This window comes from Heliconius melpomene, chromosome 20 (genome assembly GCF_056956725.1).
Source record: "Heliconius melpomene rosina isolate 202511_hmr_F chromosome 20, ASM5695672v1, whole genome shotgun sequence".
NCBI lineage: Eukaryota > Metazoa > Arthropoda > Insecta > Lepidoptera > Nymphalidae > Heliconius > Heliconius melpomene.
The window spans coordinates 1,158,103-1,182,643 of NC_140408.1; the positions used below are offsets into that span (position 1 = coordinate 1,158,103).

General features: G+C 32.1%; 1 protein-coding gene across 2 annotated transcripts in view; it reads right to left on the reverse strand.

Annotated features, from left to right (window-relative positions):
- Positions 1-24,541, reverse strand: part of if (integrin subunit alpha inflated) — an 85,797-nt gene that overhangs the window by 10,474 nt on the left and 50,782 nt on the right. Inside the window, exons 4-9 of one of the 2 annotated variants that reach the window (XM_085204791.1) lie at positions 11,917-12,043; positions 10,444-10,505; positions 3,250-3,298; positions 2,970-3,026; positions 422-597; positions 68-274 (exon numbers count right to left, since the gene is read on the reverse strand). In XM_085204791.1, the coding sequence (XP_085060917.1) occupies positions 68-274; positions 422-597; positions 2,970-3,026; positions 3,250-3,298; positions 10,444-10,505; positions 11,917-12,043 (678 nt within the window). The remainder of the gene's footprint in view (positions 1-67; positions 275-421; positions 598-2,969; positions 3,027-3,249; positions 3,299-10,443; positions 10,506-11,916; positions 12,044-24,541) is intronic. The other variant, XM_085204792.1, reaches the window with a different exon arrangement.

Genomic DNA, 24,541 nt, shown 5'->3' on the forward strand with positions numbered 1-24,541 from the left:
GAAATTTTGATAACCATACAATAATAGTTCTGACAAGCTGTATATGATAGAATTATTAATGGCTTACTCTGTTCTGTCCTTGATAAATAACATAAATCCTCCCATGCTCGTAGCCGTCGCTCTTGGGTTTGGTGAACATTGGTGCACCAACAATGATGTCATCCATGCCATCACCATCAATATCACCACTGGCCAGACTGTATCCGAAGTAAGCACCGATTTGAGATCCGCTTATATTTTTTATGTTTTCAAGATCCCACGTATAAAGAACCACCTGAAAGATGTAACAGTGTGAAAAAATGCTCTTTGCTTACGCATTTTGTTGTTTTTGCAAAACCCAAAGAAACGCTATGCATACGCGGGTACCTAAACTGCCTATAACATGAAAAAAAAAACTTAATTTACATAAAGAAAAACGTACCAAACCACGCAATTCTGATCCTCTTGGTACTCCAACAGCAACACCCTGTATTCCCTGACCGGCGAAGTCACCGACTGTCACCGAATACCCCATATACGAGTCGTCATACTTAGGGCTTGCTTCAGGTGTCGATATAAGTACTGGCTTCGAATTCAACGTTTGCACTTTAAGTTGACCTAAAATTGTAAGCTAGTGTTAATATTTGTTAATAGTTAATTGCTGTATGTGTGATACGTATATGTTTCTTAGTTTATACTACATTGGTATTAATTTTGTGAATTGAATATAATATTCAATTTCAAAAAAAATTAAATTTCAAAATTTAATTATAATTATCGTTGACAGCGCTGCTTCAAGCTATCTTCCATATAATAGTAGTCCATGTAATAGTAGGTAGACAGAGGATTTCTAGGGTTAGAGTACTCTCTCTGTTCCCTCTTTCCGCTTATTTTTTTTTAAATTTTATATTACGTTGCATCAAAAATGACTGTTATAACAAATTTAAACGGTTCTTAATGACAACGTGATGACTACACATCGAAATCATTTCAAAACTAATACCAATATAAAAACTTAGAATTTTACTTAGAGTTATTTAAGCTGCCTTTTTTAACACTAATTTATTTGGATACACAGTAAGGACAGTATCTTACTGTCAAGTGTAGCGTTATAAACACCAAGCAAATGATTGCAGTACGGTCAACAAGATGTGGCCGCCATGGAGTTAGATTTTCTAAACTTGCATAAGTTCACTTGGGAAAGAAATATTGAAAAGTAAGTAAATCTAATTTCAGAACGGCCACAACTTGTTGACCGTACTGTACATACATTTAATGACGCTGTCATATAAAACATGATGACAATAGAAATACATCTATTGTGTCCACTAACAAACTATATAAAATTAAACAATTTTTTTTTTAAACTTATGTTAAAAACAATAAAATAAAGCAAATAAAAAAGCTTAAACTATAGATAGGTATTGTTAATAGACACGTGTTATAATTTATTTATAATTACCATGTGCCTTTAATTTATTTAAATCAATAATAAAGATATTTCAAAGCGTTTGAAAAACAGAAAAGTTGATCGAGTTTTATATCGAATTATCTAATACAAGATCCTTTAAAATTAATGCAGGTGCTCGACCATGTAACGAGGTGATGTAACTCTAATATAATAAACGATAATATTTCGACATAGATAGTTAGTTAGTAGCTTCTTGAATTTTTAATTTGATATAAAACTCACAAAATGCATGATCTGCATGATGTAATTAATTATTTTACATTAAACTTTTAATTAAACAGTTTCTTATATTTATTCGAGGCTGTCGTGGCGCAGCGGCACCACGTCTGATTGTAAAAGCGACGGTAGTAGGTTAGATTCCCATTTTTTCAAATAATAATTAAGTAACCAACGCGAGAAAATTAAAATAATTCAAAATAATAACACGGCAAAGCACAGCTTTGAATTCCACCACTCAATATGTATTATCTCGAAAATTGGTGAGAACAGAGTGTCTTAACACTAAAATCCTCCTGCCTATCCTGCTATATGCAAGATACAGCCTGAACTATTTTTTATTTATTTAATTTAAATTAATTATATACACTTAATTAAACAATTAAAATGTCGTTTTTAGAATAACAAATTAAACAATATTCTTAATTATAATAATCACACCTCAATTAAAAGGGATCTTATTTGAGAACCACCAAAGTGTTTAAGCAACCAAAATTAATTTTAAAGCCAATGGGATGATTTTTTTTCCTTTGAATTAGTTTAAAAAGCGTTGGGCGGTTTATTTCAAGCGTTAATGTAAACCTCGTAATCCCTTAATAGTGATGTCTTTTATATAAATCTCCTAAATTTTGAAGTAAACATTTATAAAAACATACAAACAATTAAAAGAAATTACTAATTTCTTTCATACATCTGAAGCGAAGTTCTACAATAATGATTCAGAAGGAAATAATGAAAAGAAATATTTTAATGATATACATAAAATCGATTTACAAACTATATACAACATTCCCGTGCTTTAGATTGGCACAGCAACATCTAATATGGATTGCGGACATTCATGAATATTTGAATCTAGGTCTCGTGCAACACTAAATGCTAACTAAGTATCTAGTTATAGTAGAAGTCTAGGTGGAAAGAAGTCCTAAGACCTAAGTAGATATGACATGTGAAGCTAATGATTGGGCTCTCATACAAATGACTTGATTTGGACTATCAGCACGTACGATTGAGCTGGAACTTTATTAATTCTTATTTAGGTGGCTATCATTTCTTTTTATAGTGTTGTTATCATTTTTTGGACTTCCTGTTTATAATTTTAGCTTCCTTTCTTAAAATATATTTCTTTTTTTTGCAGAAATCTGTTAAATATTACATGTATATAGCAACAAAAACTAAATAAGAATTAAAATTCTTCCATGTGAATGTACTGCAGCCCTTATTATTTTGTAGGATTATGCTAAGCCTAGGTTATTCTGGTTAAGAGTTACAAGGGCGGTTTGGCGTTACGTTTTATTTTTACCTTCCTTCGGCATATAGTAGTCGAACCGTGCGCTAGGGTCTATCGATAACGTTCGCCCTGTGGATTGTCATTAAATATAAACAATTGTACACTTATATTGGCTGTAGACTTAGATCTCAGCGACGCTATTTGAGTCCAAGAAATAAGACAAATTTAAATGTAAAAAAAATGATAAATTTTGTTATTATTATGTCTTTTTATAATTTAAAATTCATATATTATCTTATTTCTTGGATTTTTATAAATATAACCTTTGTTTTGATAATTTCTTGTAACTCACCTTGCCAGTAGAAGCTGCCTGGTGCTCCCATAAACAATCTTTGACCGTCCTATAAACAAAAATGTATGAACATAAATAAAACAGATTTTGTAATGAATTTAATATTGTAATATGTAAAAAAATAATGGAGGTTCATTAAATAAATATAATTTTTATTAATGATACTTATCATGTTAAAGATTTTATCGAAAAAATGTCTCATAGAGTTATATTTACATATTTAAAGAATTATTATGAAATATTAAGATTTTTTTTCGGCTTGTTTCATATTTATAATTATGCAAAGTTTTATTTATTCCTAAAAAGTGCGGGCTCGAATTCCGTTATGTTAATTTTTTTTAAAATATTATTCTGTTCTTACATTTTAAAAATGTTAAAAACATTAACTTTAGATATCTTTGTAACATAGAATGCTTACATATTTGTGCTTATCAAAAACTTAGGGGTGGTTGAAGCTCTAATTACTTTAGAATAGATAACCGGATAGAATTGTTTATGTGCGAAGAGCACTTATGTTGGCTTCCATTGATCATTTCAGAGCATTGATAGTAAAAGTGGGCATTGATAATATGTAAATATAAGTGTTAGCGTAGATAATCTTCTTATATTTTTATGTGTATTGTCAACAAAATATTTTACTATTATTACTAAGAAATACTTTAGCTTTAAAATTTTAGTTCCTTGACGCTACAATGAATAGGAGAATACTAGAAAACCTAGTTTTAAGGCACTCCATTTCCCACCTTCCACCCAATTTTCAAGACAATGCTTGTTGAGTGGCGTAACGTGGCGCTAATGCTTCAAAAAATAGAGATAATTAAGATAGGAAATCTCTAAATTTCAACCATCTTCCACTGTACGTCTTAAAGAGCCACATCAAGACAAACAAATAAAAACGGATCCTTGGGATGAGAACCCACGGCCTCCATCTTCACCCTACAACCCTAATAAACTAGCATGGATGCAATGAAATAAAAAGAAAAAAGAAAAGAACAAAATCTCTAAGAAATGTAAAGCAATAACTCCAAAGTACCGATACAAAATGATCTCATCGTGTACATTCTTCAAGCCATTAGCTTATCAGACAGAATGCAGACGCGACCAATCCGTGTGAACGCGAGATAACCGATACATAAAAAAACGACTTGTTAACATGTGTATTTATAGTTATTTTTAGCTTCCCGCTTTATCCCGCATGTAGAGGAAACATAGTGTTACAAAACTCCGGTCATTCCTTTTCACGTATTTTACCTATTTGATTTTCACATTTCGTTTTCTGATAAGAATGAAGAGCCTGAGCAGTAATCGAATTACCACAACGGCCTCAAAGAAAATATTTTGGCGTCACAATGTATCCCACGCAAAACAGGGTAAGCAGAGTAAACTTAGTGTTAAGACACTCCGTTACCCATTCTAGAGTCATTGCGTGTTGAGTGCAACGACGCTTCGACACCACAGCAAATATTAAATATTTCATTTCCTCGAGTAGGAATCGAACCGACAACCTGTCGCTTTACAAACACACTTTACCCCTGCGCCACAACTGACCTTTATAAATTTTTAGTCATAATTTTGTAAAATGTTCACAAAAAAAAGGTTGCACTGTTAACATATGTATTGATTTGTCGTTACTTGCCTCTTGAGATAAGAAAGGGCTTAAAGACGAAAGTTGATATATTCTGTTTGACGATAGGATTATCGTTTTTTACTATTTATCAGTAGCCATAGCTAATAAAATATAAGATTCAACATAAATTTACTTTAAAAGATTGATATTATGTTTACATTTTATAATATTAAATGTGTAAACCATATTTTGAAATATTTAGCTGTGGCAAATATTAACATATTGCAATTGAGGAACATGCCTGACTGGCCTGACTGTAAAGGCGGCGGTAGTGTATTCGATTCCCATTTGGGAAACTATATTATTTTCATTTCCTCGCTCAGGTAAATAAACAAAGCACAGCATTAAGTTTCACCCCTAAATACGAAATATCTTACGGTGCTCGATGAACGGAGTGTCTAAATACTATGTTCCCTCAGCCTATCCTGCTATATGCGGGATACAGCGTGAAAATAAAAAATAAAATAATACAGTAGCGTTCGGGCCCCGGCTGGCCGCAAAGCGCGTACGCCGTCACGCCTTATACGTAAACATACAAGCTGCGCGGGCGCACACCTCAGTTTACCAATGCTGTCACGTGAGGGCACAATGTCAAAACGAATTTTTATATACGGAGGTGGATTTTCGCAACTTTTGTATAATAAATAGGTATCAAAAATATTTTCTTTGATAATAATATTCTAGCCTTAGCTTTAGCCAGATATTTACTATTAATCTAAGCACGACAGGACGTGGGTTCTATTCCTGCTGGAGGAAATGAAATGTTCAATATATGCTTATCCTCGCTCTGGTAACGAAGTAAAGCACGACATTGAGTTCCGCCACTCAACACGCCACGCCTCCAGAAATAATCGAAAAGACAGTAGAAGATTGAAGAAAGTAAGAAACGGAAGTATCTTACAGGCAACGGAGTGTCTTAACATTAGGTTCCCAGGTTCCCTACCTTGCAAAGTGCGTGATACAGCGTGAAAGTAAAACAAAGCAGGTACCTTACTCACCTACCTATATTTACATTTACATTTGTAACTAAAACAATTCATAGAACACGTTAAGCCCAACAGGTTACCGCGAATAATTGAATATTCTATTAACCAATAAATATTGGCGGCGTTTAAACCCCATAACTTATGGTAGTAGAAATGTAGACAAAAAGCGTGTGACGCTAAAATGCAAGCATAAATATTCATGGAGGTGATGAAATTCACTGTAAAATATATTCAGATTATTTATTGTTTATCGACAGGTACCTATGTACATGTATGTGGTTTTGTAGTAGTGTTTTCTCACTACAGTACACCTATTGTACTGTAGTAAGAAAACACAGAAAAAAAAATCAAAATTTATGTAATATCATAAATAAATACTACCCGACAGCAAAAAATATAGATCTCCCAATTCCAGAAATTTAAATACCACAAGTGTTGGTCCATTAATTCCAAAAACTCAAACTAAAAGCGAACACACGAATAATACCAAATAAGTAAAAAAGTATGTCAAAAATATTTTATTTATAATAAAACAATTACGTGGACAAATCTCTAAATGTTTTCGATTCATTTCGCGAGTCGTATCGCTTTTCCCGCCAACACCATTGTCTGCAAATGGCGGCCGTTTACGGCTACGTTTCGAAACCCATGTATGTAAACTTACAAAGAATCTTTAAGACGTTTCAATGACAAGGAATTTTGATTTGCATAGGAAAAAGGCTGAAAAATAAAACTACATGGAGAAAAAAAGGTGAGTCCTTCCATATACGCTAGTAACAAATAAAAGAGAACAATTTCCTCGTATAATATACGTTCGTAGCGCAAAGAATTATTGGTTCAAAATATTGTTTCTAAAGATTTTTTTTATATCATCAGTTTATTTTATTTCTAGCTAGTCATCCGTAACTTTGCTTGCATGGACAAAAACTGAGCACAAAGTGAACCGCTGAATAAAAGAAGAAAATCTTGCAAAAATTAGAGATTGAAATATAGTTTTTAATTTTTTATAATATATTCTTAATTTATTTTTCAAATCATAATTAATAAAAAATAAATAAAAACGGCTCTCATGGTAAAATGGAATATTACACGGTTAAAGCCAATATAAATAAAAAATATGTAATTTCAAAATTCTTAAAATTACTTTCCCAAATCATAATTTGAATTCAGGAAGGTAGAGGCGCACTAACAGAAAATTTCTCGAAATTTCTACAAGAACGGAAAAAACTAACTGACTGACTGGTTTTAAAAAAATATATATTCTCTAATCGTAAATTGTATGAACAATCTGATATAATCAACACGAATAAAGCAACTCGACTGAACAAACAGTTAATAATAATAAAACAATTGAGCTTACTTCTAAACGAATTTATTGCAAAGATTGAGGTCTGTATATGGTAACCTCAGGGTTGGGAACGACAACGATCACATAATGTAAGTTTGTTATCTTTATACATATTTTATTTAGTAATTTACTACGGATAATCTAAACTAGCAAGATTAAGATTTTTTTAATCGAAGGTTCTAATCCCAGAAGCTACTGATTTGGCTCGTTACCAGAGCGAGGAATTGTAATTCAAACTCGAAATTGACTCTCGATTCGGGAATCGAACCAACAAGCTGTCACGTTCTCCTACACCACAACTAACCTCTTTGGAAAAATAAGTACAAAATCCTTAAATTATTATAACAAGGGTACATGCAATATCCCGAATTTTGGGCGTAGGGAAACGGGATTGTACTCTAATACTAGATTCCCTTTATCTAACCCGATATATGAGGGATGCAGCGTGTTATATAGTGTTAATAATTCAGTCCTTTACAATATCCTTGTTCATAACCTATTAAATGTAACTTAGTAAAGGCGTCACGTAACATGTTAGTTTACACGGCGTCGCTGGTTCCGAGGACTTATGTTCGCGGTATCTGTGGGTACTTCGAGGAAGAGATCTCATCTCCCTTTCGCGAGTGCTGAGATTTGTCGATAATGTTAGTGGCTTAGAGGTCCCTATGAATAATTTGTTTAATCTAGTATCTTTGCAATGTGTTTTCGAAATTCTATATGAAAAAATACAGTACATAGTAACAGTATATTTCTAGGAATGTTATTTATTTTTTCTTAGCTTCACGCATGATATCCTGCACATAGCAGATGAAACCTAGTGTTAAAACACTCCGTTCCCAGTAAGAGACTTCCCCACCTTCCACAGAATTCTGGAAGTTGAGTAGTGGAACTCAACTCGTTACCACAGCTAGGAAATGGAAATATTAAATATTTCATTTCCTGCACATGTTTGTGCCAATAAGCAGTTAAAATTCATAAATCGATCCGAATAAAAAAATCTAATTGATATATTTAGTTATACAAGGAAAAAAAACAATAACAATAAAAAGATACCTTATAAATTTTATAAACTTTTTACATTCGCCTCTGGTCACAAATTAGGCATGTGAAAAAATAAACGCGGCAAAAAAGGCTCGTCACGCACGCAGCTTTGTCACTTTTTTTGGTGACAGCTTTTGGAAGGTATCTAACTTAATAATGAGCTTTCTGGTTGATTAGAATACAAAATAGTTTTTTATTGGTGTACAAATTTTTAGTACTTTTAGTAGTATTGAGGTAATTTATTTTGTTTAAAGTAATGGTAGGTGGTATAGTAGGTATTCGTGAAACTAACACTGAATTATATGTAAAGGGTTTGAGTTATGTTTTGTGTTGTTTAATAAAAATTGTTATATCCAGCATATATCATAATAGGAAGAGTTAAGACACTCTGTTCCCCAAATTCCGCCTAATTTTTAGTACATTCCATATTAAGTGGCTATCCTGCTAAATGCGAAAGCAGCGTGAAGCTAAGGGATATTATTAAACAAACACTAAATGTTAATTTACGATATCGAAATAATCGAATAACTCTCAACTAAAAACATAAACTTAGATGAAGATCTACCACAACTGTCAACACGATGACATAACGACAAATATGTCAAGCTGTCATTTCACGGCAATAAACAAACTCCAAATATAGACGCTCATAAAGAGGAGAACGGAGAACAATTCGCGATATTACCTACTATTTTCGGAATAGAATAGAAACTCATTGGTTTTATGATATTTTTTGCGATGGCAACAATATAAGTTTTAATAATTCATAAGGGCGACGGTCATTCGCGTCACGTGCGACCGATGCGATCCCAATGATAATTCAACAACGTAAAAATAATACTATTCCCACGTTTGTAAAAGCACGATATTGTTTGGTTTTTGTTTTTTTTTCTATTTTGCATATTCATTTTTGGTTGTATTTACTCAGAGAGGTTAATTAGCATTTAAGTGAAATTAAAACGGTGGTTGTAAAAGTACGTATTTCTTCGTACTAGTTAAAAATCGATAAGTTAAAGAGATAGTAGAGTAAAATTGTAATTAAATTCATGAGTAATGGCATTGTTGTGAAGGAACTCTACATTTATTTTATTAAAAAATATCTAAATGGAATATTCCTGAGAACACTGAGAAACATTGGTGTCAAGACACTCATGATATTGCAACTTGAATAGCGGAACTAACCTAGCAGCTTATCTTGGCAGAGTACAGAAATCTATATAATTCATTCGAATCTACAACCATCGTTTACAATCAGGCGCTACTGGCCCTAAGAGGCCCACTGCGCCACGATAGGCATCTAGTTTAATATAAAAAATAAATATTCTAATGTAAAAGATGAACATTTCCTTACTTCCAAGTAAGTATAGAATTTATGGTATCAGAATTTGTAGCGAAAGATATAACTATTCGATAATAAAGATATTTCTCCACTATAATGTTTCTCTATTATCTTAAATCCGCGTAACGATCTATCGATTTTACCATTTTCGAAATATCGATTTAACTGACGTCCTCATCTTAGTTATAGATGAAATCGATATTCTTTAAAAGGAGCGTTTAATCGAGATCTGAAGAGCTATGATAAGACGCTTTAAAATTTTCAAATAAAAAAAAAAATAAAATCAATTAATTTCACCATCATCGCATAGTTAAAAGAATCTGATGGCATTTAAAAGAAAGTTAAAAAATAATTTCTAACAAATTTATATATTGTGAGTTCTATTTCAAATCTAGAAAATGAATTATTTTCATTTCCTCGTTCTGATAACAAGACAAATCATGACGTTGGTTTACACCACTCAACCACGCAAGCCACGTAAAATTGTGGGGAACGGAGTGTTTTAACACTAGATCCCTTTGCTACATGATAGAGACACCGAAACTACAAATAAACGACACTATACCATTCAAATTAAGGATGTAAACATCAAATAAAACTATAGAAATCCTTGATTACCTCACATTATTGTATTATCCAAAATATGTTTTTAAACCCGCTATATGTAAATTGAACCACTCGACTCTCAACAACTATGCTAATAATTCGAAATTCACAAAAAGCCTCCACCAAAAGGCACAACATGTAGGAATAAATCTTGATACAAAAAAACAACAAGTTTAACATTTTAAGACGACAAAATAATAATGGTATTACAATGACCGTTATTACTGTTACAATACGTTTAACTCACCTTTGAGACTGCCGCGGAGAAACCTGCTTGACACACGCCGGTCTTACGTTGCCCGTGGCTCGCTGAAATGGTAAGGAAAATCGTTTAAAATTCACATATTATCATTTATCGTTTTTTATTCGCTTTTTTCAGCTTCACACTGTATCCCGCATGTAGCAGGGTAGGCAGAGAAAGCCTAGTGTCAAGACATTCCGCTTCCCACTTTCCACCGAATTCTGGAGTCTTAATGGGGAACGGTATGTGCTAACACTAGGTTTCCTATGTTTTCCCATGTGCGGTTTATAGCGTGAAGCTAAAAAAAAGAAATATCGAAATATATTAGATCAACAAGATATACACATTGATGATATAACATATACATTGAACAAGATATACATTTGATCTATAATAAGTACATGCAGTATATGTATAAAATTCTTATTAAAAGTAATATTTTTATTTACAGTTTTTTTTATTTTATTTACATATCTAGTCGCTATACATAAATAACAAAAAATATATGTTAACCACGGCTAGACGGTACGGCGGTAGAATTTTATGGCGCTGAGTTAGGCCACAGATAATGCCTCCAGAATTCGGCAGAAAGTGGGATTAGGTTAGGTTCCTTCTGCCACAGCAGGGTTGCTGTGTGCCGAATAAATAAATGTTTGAATCAAACTTAATTTAAATTAACACTTCAAAGCTTTTAAAAATTGTTGTTTTGTAAATTAATCATTAACCATTTTTAAAAACACATATTGATTTTCATAATTGAATTAGCTGTTACAATAACCATTTATATTGTTTATATATAATTATTTATCTGTACAATGTTATAAACTAACACCGATCTAATAAATAATAAAGTAACAAGTGATTTTTATCCCTAGAAGTGCTCATCTACTGGAATACTCACCTTCGTCCTGGGTACGGAACCCTAAACAGAGTATATTATTATAGCGACAAATATTTTGTTGTCATATTAAAATGTGAGTTAATTTTGACTATTATAAAGAAATATAAGTACATACATTATAAATTATTCGATTTGTTTAAAAATTATTTAATATAATATGAAAAAAAAAAATGTAATTTAATATGAGGTTAGTAATTCTATCTTAAATATACTTTAATTTATAATTTAAATTCGAATAATAAAGTTCCAATATTGAAAGCACTCTAATAATAAGTCAAAATGTCGGCACCGCGGGCGCGCGTCACGCTAATTTCCCTCTCAATCCGCCATTACCGGAGGAAGTGACGTGCGTTTTGGCGCCCTTTTACCGTTATCGAGGGCATGTCAACATCAAAATAAAAATGTACTTCCGTTATGAATACAGTTTACATATATAACTTATTTAGCTTGTAAGTAATTAAATAGATTTTTTTAAAATATACAATGTTCAAGTTTATATTTTGTTTTGTATAATGACTATTTATAGAAAATTATATATGAAATCCTTATAAATTAGCTGTATTAAAAAAAATACTTACAATTTCGACATGGCGAAAACTCATTGACCTCATCGGCGGTGGAGCTTTTGGCTACAAAGCAAGAGCCGACAGGATCTCGCTGTTTCAATTTGGCCGTCACGAACGATACATAACGTGGGGCACAGGCCTGTAACAAAAAAAGAAACATTAAGTGTCAAATTTTCGTTTTAAATGATTTTTTTTTGAGTATTTTTTTCTCTCCATTGGGGAGACATAATTATGCGTTTTGAATACCATACATTTATTTATTGATATATCTATCATAATATATTATTTAAAATTATAATATGACACGTCATTTAACTAAAGCTATATAAACGTCGTTTTGGCGCTAGTGTCGATGTTTGTGTGAAATATAGATGTCTTCCTCTGATCTGCACTCTATATTGGAGGTAAGTAAGATATTTAAGTGGAAAAAAGAGGGGTGATTTATCACTTTATATCTTCTTCCCACATATAATACAAAAAGGAAAAAAGAGGAATATTATAATGAACTATTCGTATTAATCCTTATTACTGAGAAGTAGTTTATTAATAAACCTCTACGCAGAAATTTTAGCCAGACCGATGCACAATTTCTCAGTAAAATGCAACAACAAATCAATAATTTGTTTCAGGTCAACGAACTCTACCCACAATGTTTCATAATAGTAATGCTAATGTCAAAGTTTTACGATCATAACATCCTTTTAAGGAAACGAGATTCCTGAAAGATCACGCCCTGAAGCTTAGTATAGAAATATACGGTTTTACAGGAATAGGAAATAATTGCTTCAACTTCAAGCTGAATCCTGACCGGAGGGTAGGTAAAGAAGTCAACGAGTTAAGACACTCCTTTCTCCACTTTCTGCCCGAATTTAAAACGTTGTGTTTCAAATAAATTTTAAATATTCGCTATATCCTGCTAATCTATATCTATTTTTTAATTATTATGTATATTTTTAAATAAAATAACCTAATTTAATTAAAATAGTTCAAAAATAGATGCGCGTGCGCGTTAAACTTAACAAACAAACTTATAACTCGTTGTTGATAGAGCATCTGGCGGATATGGACTTACAGCATTTGTTTTTAAGAAATAAACAATTTATATTACGCGCACCTTTAATATACACCTTTCTATCATAAATTGTAGGCAGAATAATAACAAAGCGAGAGAAAATTTTCTCCAAATTTATTTTTAGGCTAACTTATACCTTCGCATTCGTTGTTAAATGTACCTATATGTATGATAAAGGGAACATTCTAAGTACTGCAGGTGACTGTGACCGCTGGTATATGTTACAGATGTAATGATATAATTCTTTTCTTTAGCTTTCTTTCTAATGCGAAAATAGTTTTTTTTAAATCTGGGGCAGCAGTTTCTGAGATTAGAGCGTTTAATCAAACAAACTCTTCAATTTTGTTATATTAAAATGTAAAAGTATAGATATATTATTACAATATGAGTGCAATATTGTTATTTTAATATATGTTAAGAACTTTATTTATGATGCAATATGTACCATATTATTAAAAGTGTTGAAAAGCGTTAATATTTTATTAAAATAATTTATTTCAATTATCTCTATAAAATTTACAAATATAGAATTTTACAAGTTTTTCGTGAAAAATCGAAAAAAGCCCGAGGCTTAGCTATAAAAATGTAACGTTTTTTTACGATAACGCCGTAACTACTAACCGATGTTGTCGTAATAATGGTCAGCTGTACATAATATAATTGGAACAGATTTAGCCATTTACGGCAGAGAGAACATATTGTAAGACACTCCGTTCTCTACTCCTAATTTTGGACTCTCTTTCGAGTCTCTCTTTGCCTTGTTACTAGAGCGTGGCAATGAAAATAAGTTATTCCCTCAAATTTACAGACGACTCAACCCATAATATTTACTTGACAATTAAATCCAATACTTCACAAATAAGTCAACTTGCAAATATAAATAACATAAAATCATTTCTCATTTGACTGTAACCTAATATAATAAGAAAATATAAAACCCTTTGTCCATCGGCCAACAACCTAAGTTTCGAATGTGGTACGTTTAAGTGAATCACGCAGTTCGTCATACCTGACTCAGTCGGGATAAGAATTCCAATACTGTGAAGAATCTTAACTTAAATTATATATACATATGTAGATACGAGTATGAGTGCTTATACTAACAAATAGCTCTATTTAAAAGTGAGGTAACTTTTATATTATTATTTTTGCTGTTTTAAGCGACCTAGCGACATGAGATCACTTTTTGCCTATTTTGATATAGCAAAGAGATCCTAGTGTAGAAACTCTCTATTCTCCGTTTACAGAATTGGAGGCATTCTGTGTTGAGAAGAACTCAATGCCGCGCTGTGTATACCCGAACGATAAAATGGGGAAAATCATTGATAATATCATTTCCTATATAATATTTGAACTCGTAATCATCATAATTAATTTAAATTAATTTAATATAGCACCTTTGGCTTTATCACGCTTTAAAACTTTTTCAAAGATTGTATATTAAAAAGCATTTTTAAAAGTTATACCCAATTTCACTAAAAGCTCAACAGACACTAAGTTGAAGTGAAAGTTATTTTGTCATTCGCAGGAACTGAATGCCGTTAGCTCTTCTCATAAAGCATAACATATTTCAAATACATATAAATATACATATAATATATGGCCAGTATATGAGTAATTTCCTTTGTTATTAAATTCTACTTGCAATAAAAATGTTAAAATTATGAGGTTAAGGTTTAAAATAAGAGGCCGTCGAGATGCAGTGGGATGTGAGAGGAGGTGTGGAAAAGTGAGGTCCTCTGTGCTCTCTTATATAAAGGATAAAGAGTGCAAAAAAAGAAAATAAATATTAGTCGTTGTTAAAAATGAGATAGTTATTCTACAATAATTTTAGAAGCAAAATTTTCTAGCAGGCTCATGCTTTTTCTCGTATAGGAAGGTAGGCATAATGTTAAAACACTCCATTTCCCACACACTGCCCAATCTTCCTTACGTGTTGCAATAGGCATAAGCGGAACTTAACGCCGCGAGTTATTAATAACTATAACCTAATACGTAAATGCATTCTTGTAAAAGTAATATGTTTAAAATGCATTGTCCGACCTATTTGACACACAATGGTTGTTTGTATCGCAGTAAATCATAAATAGAGTCATGTCACACGCTAGTTATAGAGTTTCTTCACTGTAAATAATGTTTGAAATTCTTAGAGCCTTTGTTCAAATTTTACATGTTAACCAAAAAATATATAAAAATAAGTTAGTATATATTTAAAAGGAAAACTCATATTATTACTGTAAATAATGTTGTAGTATTGCAGAAATTTCATATGATTGTTTTAAAATTACCACCGCTGTTTATCTTTAAGCCTTGTCATGCTTCTCTCACTCTTTAAATTTCAACATTTGTACACCTAGCAGGATATGGAGAGGAGATTTAACTTTAAGACGACGTTTCAAACTTTTTATCTAATTTTGGACCACCACTATGGTGGCACTGAAGGCCACGTTTTGTTTACCCCAGCGAATAAATGAACTTTTATTTAAAAAAAAAAGCAATATCTGTATTTCTCACTTAACATTTTTTAATCTAAAAATTACAGAATAAATAAAGTAATGTTTAAACACGACAAGAATTGGAAGCCGTGACATCCATACACTACCACGACGTCCACGATAAAAGCCCAGTATCTACCTCCTATTATAGGCTATCAGTTTTTATGTAGACGATTATAGGCATTGTTTACTTATAAACGTAAATCCGTGTTGTAATCGCGGTAACATTAGATTCCACTCTAAATATCATGTAAACTCGGCTGCGCAGGCGCACCTAATTGATTTTTAGTGTCGCCACCATACTGCACTTTTACAACGGTAGAGTGTCAAATTTAAATATTCTAATTAAATATTTGTTTACTTGGTTTTACGCAACTATTTATGGTAAATAATTCGATTTTGGTTTCTAAAGGAGCTTAAAAGGTTTTTTAAAATGAAAAAAAATATTGTAATAATCACTGCAACTTCAAGTTTACTAATCGGTTACTACTTAAGCTATAGAATAAATAAGCTGCATTAATATAAGTAATGAATATATTTGTCAATATTTACTTTTTACAAGGCCATAGAGGCTCTAGGACACACCGTATGTATATCTATAACTCAAAAGAATGAATTATTTTAATTTCCACGGATTTCCGGAAATTAGGAAATAGTCTTAATTCTCTGGTCTAGTCGTAAAGTAAGAAAAAATTGTATATTTTAGAACAGTAAAAAAAGTATTAAAAATACTTAAACCCAGTTTAAACTAAGACCAGTTCGTAGTCCTAGCCGAATTAGTACATTTAAACCTGCTCCACGCCTCTCACTAGTCTACCGCTATATCAATGCAGTTAATTTTCGAGAATCTTACGTTACGCTAGCTTGATAAAAAATCTGTGAAGTCGACAGTTATCAGCTTTATATGGGCTCTGGGGGCTCTAAATGAGCACAATCGTACAAGGAGTGTACACAAAAAGGTAAGCTAAGCCTAGTTGTTAAATAATTGCTAAATTATCGACAAAAATAGATATTTTATTATGAAACATAGTTCAGAAAGTAATCATTTCATTTTTATAATGCTTGAGGCCACTGTGACGCAGTGGAATACATTTAATATCTGTAAATAATTAACTTTCTTTACGTGTATTTTAAGACGCATCCCTCAAAATCCACAAAAGGCACAAGTTTGCGATTGTAAACGTGATGGTTGTTGGTTTGATTCCCGGTTATTTAATATACTATTAGTAAGAACTGGGCGTCTTAACTCTAAGTTCCCAGGTTCCTGCTGCCTATCCTGCTATATGCGGGTTACAGCGTGAAGCTAAAAACATATTTAAGCACCATATTATGGGATATTTTTTTTCACCCACACCTAGTAAAGTAGTATACGTAACGGTTGATACATCATCAATAAGGGTGACCAGGAAGGGCTATAAAGGGAAAAGGATCTAGTTTTTCCTATACGCACAGTAGATACCGTTCTATACAGTTATGACAGACCTGGCTTCATATGGTGGGGCATTTTAAATAGTAAATGGGGCACTAACGCGGCTTGCCCTTAAATGGTGAGTAAGCGGTCTTTGCTTGTTGTCGGTTAGTTTCATTGAGTGAACTAATATTATAGTATTTAAAGTTAAAGAGATTTTGGTAAAGGGAAAGTGATGAATTACTCCGTTCTCCACTTTTAATATTTATTTTATTAGACAAGTTAATGTAATGTGTGAAATATGACATACAGTATAAAATATATGTAAAAAATTGAAAAAAATATTATACTATTTCAAATTTATGCAAAAAAGCAATAACAGGGCACAGTCAAAACTATTAGGCGTAAAAAATTGGAATTTGGTATGTAGTGAATATTGGGAAGCATTAAGAAGAATCTTTCTACTATATCTACGATAACGGAAATAATACATTTTTTTTTTGGAGTGACGTTATAGAAAGTGGTCAGAGGGAACCTGGGAAACTAGTAATTATTATAGTGATATTTATTGCTCCCCTTTGAAAATGAATAAGAACAAAAATAAAATAATATGAACATGTTGATATTCTATATAGACATATTGTAATTTACGCTTGCTAAACGATAGCCGGGCGCCAGGACGGTATAAATCATAGCTGTATGCATCGTATCGAGTCTAAAAGGAAATTAACTGCACAGAGGTCATCACTATCGGATATTGAATTGCAAGTTCATCATATCGTAGGCTTTTTTGCATATTTTATCCTATTCATACTTTTGCCAGCTTTACTATATTTAAAACCTTAATCTTCGTCTCTGTGTATAATTGAACGTGAATAACATAATAAAATTATAAATATATTTTTGTATATTCATCAGCTTGCAAGATAGAAAGAGCCATTCGTCGTCGTGATTTCTTTATACATTAATCCGGAACTCGTTAACCATTTTCTCCGTAAAAAGATATAATCAATACACGAACTGTGAATAATTGTAATAATAGTAATGCTTTTGTTAAATTTATTAGTATTTTCGCGCCCGACACCGCCCTCTCGCTCTCAGCTATCGACGACCCGCGAGGGCGCGGCGCGTGCGCATCGGCGCATTGAACTTGCGTGAAATATTGATTATCTTTCATATTTTAATACTGGTTTTATATCCTAGATCTGTTTCTTTTAAGTTTAATAGTATATGTACTGATTGTTGTGAATGTATAATAGATTAAAAATATTATGAGAAAAATTGAAAAGTAAAGTTCGGTCTTTAACAGTATTTAAACTTCTAAGGGAGAAATGACAATCATGAAAATATTTTTCTGAACCAACATGTTCTATATTAAACCATACATCAAATGTGAACTATTAAAGAACTATTTTCTACTTTTTTATTTAATTCAACCATAACATCTAAGGCATAGCAAAAATAAAATGTTATATGTTTACATACACTATTTTACTAAATCTAGAACATTCTATTCTAACTAAATTTGGTTTCCATCGCAATGTCTCTTGCAGGCAATGAAAGGGGCTTACAATGCCCCAGCTCCTTATCCACTGAAAATAAATATAAAGCACAAAGCTTATTTCGAAAGCTACTCGTAGAGAGCGGTGACAAATTGTGCCCCTGTTTTTAAGTACAGCTCTGACACTATAATGGGATACAAAGTACCCTACGGTTGGACTTAAAATGTCTTGATGAGTAATTGCAGTAGTGCTTTTTTAACCGACTTTTAAAAAGGAGGTTGTATGTTTGACGTTTATATTTTTTTTGTGCGTGTGCATCGATTTTCTCGTAATATATCTCGTAAATTTCAATAAGAATACAGGCTACCAAATTAGGATCTGATAATAAAAATATTAGTTTATTCTAAATATATATTTTTTATTATTTAATAATATATTTTATATATTGTATGTATTCAAACGGAAAGCGGAGAATGGAGGGTTTTCATTCCGGATTCTCTTTGCCTTACCTAGTATATATACGGGTTGAAGCTTAAGGCTAAAAAAATATTGTATTTTGACACGTGTAATGTTATCGTTTAGAAGAAAAAATGAGAATTGAGTGATATGACACTAAAATGTCTGTATCTCCTTATATTTATAATATTTCTTACGCTATTTGTTTACAGAACTCAATAAAATTTTATGTTACGCCTTTGTTATTATTTATGACTATACGATAGCCTAATGCCACCATTTCAGGCTATCTGGTAGAGTATTGGTATTATAATTCTTTTTTATGTTTATACGATGTATGCATATTAAAATATCTTCGCTCTGTTGACGAGGCGAAGCGAGGGGTTGAATTCCGCCACTCAACACGTAATGCCTCAAGAATTCGTCGGAAAGTGAGGAATGGAAGTGTCTTAAAAAGAACGGAATCTCTTAACATTAGATTCCTAGGTACTATAAATAAAGTGCTATAAACCAGAAAAAAAAGCAATTGACAAATAAATATTTAATGAATTAAATTTCTCTACATATCATACGATGCGCACGCGCAACGAAGTTTTATCGATCGCCTATCGTATTGTTCTTTTGTTGTAGAGAATTATTCGCATTAGTTAGCTGCATTGAAGCGATGATAAATTGACACTGAGGAAGTTGACCAGCATTGTGTGACGCCCGAGTGTGCCTATATCGATTTGCGATATGATATGGGCTTTCATGTGTCTGTCTGGATTTCATTCCTATTTATTAGTCTTAATAAGTAATTTGAAGGAGAGGCAGAGAGAATATACGTCAGGTTTCTTCAAGTGTGGTATTTCTTTTTGCTCTATGGTGTATCCCGCACATAGCAGGTTAGGAAGAGGAAACCTAGGAATCTAGGGTTAAGGCACTCCGCGTGCCCTTACCTACTTGATGCCGAAATTTTTAAAAAAAAAAAGATGTTATTAAAAAATATATGCCTTTATTTAATTAGAAGCCAGACAGTATTGTAAAATACTAATTAAGAAATACAGTTTATTTATAACTTATATATAATAATAATATATAAATAATGAGTAAATAACAAAATAACAGAGTACAGACTAACTATACTACAGTAGTTACGTCAACAAAAGGTATATTTAACGAAACTCGTCTATCATAGTCACGTATCCACTATCCCTCTGTACGAATAGGTATATAAATTTTTGTTGTTCTATTCATCACGTCTCATTAACGTTTAAGCGGAACGAAAGCTTCAAAAGGATATAATTAAATAATAGAAATAATAATGGGCGCTAATCAAAGAGCTCGTCCTCTGCGGGTAATGGAATTTTTTTATACTGTGTTTCAATGGAGTGTATGGGTTTTAAAGAGTTAAATAATTTATATTAAATATTTGTGTGGGTCATGCAGTCGCATAGTAAATGACAGGTTATGGGTTCGATTCGCACTCGAGGAAATGAAATATTTAATATTTTCATTTCGACGCTTTGATAATGCAATTGGCAAAGCGCGGAGTCCTATGCGGCCAGTTTAACAATAGGTTCCCAGGTTCCCTCTGCCCACATTTTGCCACTAGAGCGAGGAATTGAAAATATTGAATATTTCAGTCCCCGAGTGGGAATCAAACAAACAACCGTCGCATTTAAAGTTGCAGTCTTGTACCACGGCGCCACGAGGGCCACATCAATTCTTCTTCTTCTTCTTCTCCAATACAAAAATATAATAATATATTAAAAAATCTATAGTTCCATGCCACTTCTAACAAATACTCTGTCCCACTAATCTCACGGCGCGCGTGTCTAATTCAGCTTACATGAATAATACTATTTAAATGGCGTATTATTAATTTTACAATGTGTTGATTCTGGTTGTAACTTTGTTGAGAATTATATGTATTTGAACGGAATATATTTATTAAATTGAATTAACTGTTTTAATCAACAAGTTCTGTTCTAATAGGTAGGTAATATTATTTTTATAGGTGGGCACATCACGGCGTTCAAATCCGCCATTTAATACACTCTGTCTGTCTCTAAAATAGGGTAGAAATTAGGAAATGGAGAGTCATAAATAGTGTTAGTGTTCCCTCAACCTACAATTATGGAATCTTCTTTATGGAATACAAAGTGAAATTTAGAAAAATAGCTAAAACCTCCAGCGTTAATAAGCCAAAATTAATTTACAACACAACACCCTCTATAATCCGCTGTCTAGCTCAGCTAAATGCCCAAAAAGAGTCAAAAAGACCAAAAAATGTCTCAAAAAAAGTAAAAAATTGTGAAAATATTTGAGACATCCTATACAACAATACGTGGACTCTCCTTAAAAGGAGGTCGGGCGGGCCGCATGCCCGTCACCGCACCACGCCAAATACGGCGGCAAGAAGTAAAGAATTCATCTGACAAATGACTTGGCAATTTGTTACCTTACAGGTACCTACATATACCTCCTCGTATGTATGTATGTATATATGGTGGCTTCGAAAATTCGCGCAATTAAAAGTTTAGGCCGTTAGTGTCATACTTATCTTAAGCGAAGGAATGAATGGTTTAATCTTTATTTTATTAATGAGGAATAATTTTTAAATATGTTATTTATGTATTTTAAAAAGGAAAATATTTAGAAATGTGAATGGAGCGAGAATCGAACCCGCGATCGGCGCTGTAGGCAAGGCATAGTATACAACGATTCAATAAAATAGCCATATCCAAAGTTTTTTAGCACACAATCGAGTACATGTCGTACGCATCTGGCATGAAAGTGAGGGACGCTTATATCTTAGGATTTATCGCAGGAAACGTATTTGCAAGTGTAATACAATGTTAGCCCGATCGGTCGGTAGCGGAAAATTATCGACGTGTGTAACACCTTTTATGGGAAAACTGCCTTATTAGAACTATTGTAATAGAGTATTTGTTTTATTTAATTTCTTTTATGTGTATTTTTAAATTATTATTGAAAATGGCGTTGTAATAATTACTCGATACAAATAGTGGTAGTTGATTTTATTTATTGATCATAAATAAATTAAATTAATAATTCGAAATGAAACCCTAAGTTGTGGAAATTAATATTACTACCATTAAATTTACCTCCAAAAATTAAATAAAAAAATTGCTATTTGCTATCATTTTTACGTCAACTGCACACAGACAGACTGATAGACAACACTTTTGTTACGTTTTCATATATATAAATGTTATATTTAAAAAAAATATATTGACATGGCAACCTCTGTATGACTCACTGCCACTAAGCCTTAGGCTCCAAGAATCTTAAAAATGCAAACATTCCTTACTCCAGCCACACGCTGTCGTGAGAATGTCCATAGCAATAAAAAGAACACCTAATAAAAAGGTAACAATTACATATGGGACTAAAGAGACTACCAAGTAAATAAATCAATATATATATAAATAATACAAACGTCTGTCTGTTCATACGTTTTTTATATTATCTTGGTGCAGTTTAGCTGGGCAATTATAAATCAATAAAGTTTAGACGTACCGGATGTCGGTAGTAGCGTATTCAATTTCGCTGGTATGATTTTATATTATTTTTTGTAATATATTTTTCAGAAACAACTTAAGCATTTTACTTGTCAAATGTTTTATAAGCAGTCGTGATAATGTGGGCTTAAGAGAACCCAATTGTTTTTCAGTTTTACGCTTTATGCTTATTGATTAGGTAAAAAATTAAAACTAAATTGGAAGGGTAGGTAAGTTGCAAAGGTACTCAACACCGCACTTTGTACTAAAATATGAAAATCAGAATTATGATTTAAAAATAATATTTAATAAATATTAAACACATACGGATCACTAGTTTGCTATAAATAAACAACACTATATAAAAACACTCTCTCGACTTATCAGGAGGGCAATTATAAATCAATAAACTTGAACGATATAGCGACGATAATATATAGGCTGTTTTATATTTCAATTCGATTTATATTGAAATTATAATAATATTAAATAATTAAATTTATAATATTGTCTGTTTGACTGTAAAAGCAGTGGTAGTAAGTTCGAATGCCAATCGGGAAAATTATTTATTTTTATTTCCTAGCTCTGGTATCAAAACGAAGCGCGACCTTGAGTTACCACTTACACAATGTCTCGAAAATTGGACGGAAAGGGATCAGAGTGCCGTGACACTAATTCCCTCTGCAGAATACAGCGTAAAACAAAAATAATCTAGACAATAAATTAATGACATAAGTAACTAAAAATATAACAATGATACAACTTTCACAGCATCCCCTACAAAGATGGCATCCATCTTAAATTCTATACACGCCATAATATTCTAAAAGAAAACAAAAACAAAGTCCGATACAAATTGCCGCATCAGGCCTCGTCCCGTTTTTGCACTAATTCGGCATACCGAAATAAAAATTCCGCCTCCTTTAAGTGTCCACAAAAACTGGCGACATACGCTTCTGCGAACAAACCGCAAAAACTCACTTAAAAATTGTAACTTGATAGTTCGTTTGAATTGTGAGCAATCGACGCCCGTTTCGCGTCGACTTTTTCTTTCTGTGTTGCCTTGTTCGTGTATTGAATTTTTGTTTTGTTTGTTCGTTTGTTTGTTATGTAGATGATTTTGATGTTTATAAAATTGATGTATGTATTAGACATGTAATTTTAAATGTTTTTAGTTATTACATATTGGTTTTAAATTTGAAGTCATAAAAGTAAGAGAAGCCAAGGCTACGAGGTCGTCATGGCACAAGGGCATTTTACATATGTATGGCAAATTGCTGTTATATTACTTAAAAGAAAATCATTTAATCATCTATCTTTTTTAATAAGAAAATAGATTCATGAAAAAACCTCAAATATATACAAGTACGTCAAGTAAACCAATAAAAACAAGAAATGACCTAAGATTTATGACTTAGCCTAACAAAGTAATATATCTTTGATGTGACCTATGTAGAGACGTATAGAGTCTACCAACAAACCCCACCATTAACCCAATACCATGACACAGATAGCTAATCTGTCCACAAATCGTAAAGACGACCCCTAAACTAATGGTGTGAGGACCTCATGACTGCCTCACTGACCTATTTGTCTATGACTATAGCTATCTAAACCCATATAGAGTTTAAAGGTCAGGTTTTTACCTTCCCTCTGTATACAGCAAATGGCAGGGCTGAGGAAAGAAATCTAGTGTTAACACACTAACGTTCCCTAATCTCCACCGAATTTGAAATAAAAATATTAGATATTTCATACTCTCGTTTGAATCGGGCCTAAAACCGTTGTGCTTAAACACCCCAAAAAATTGTACATATATTGTTTTATTGCATAATTTTAATAATTTATTATGCACTTTAAAATATTATAAAAAATGATTAATATTAAAATTTTAATAAAAGCCAAAATGTAGGGTACATTTGTAAAAAAAAGATTAATCGTTGTCGCGATGACGCTACTCGCGTTTTGATGATAAGTTAGGTTATGTCACGGAATTTTTATGTAAGTTTTTTATTGCGGCGTTTAATTAAAACCATTAATCTGGAAAGGTAAGCTTTATAACTTTCTTTTTTTTTCATAATTTTTAATCAATTTTATGATGTTTTTTTTACACTGTAGGGATGTGCCTAACTTAACGCGATGAATTAAAAGTTGAAATATTTTTCTGGAAATATTAACCATATTATAAACAAATCTCT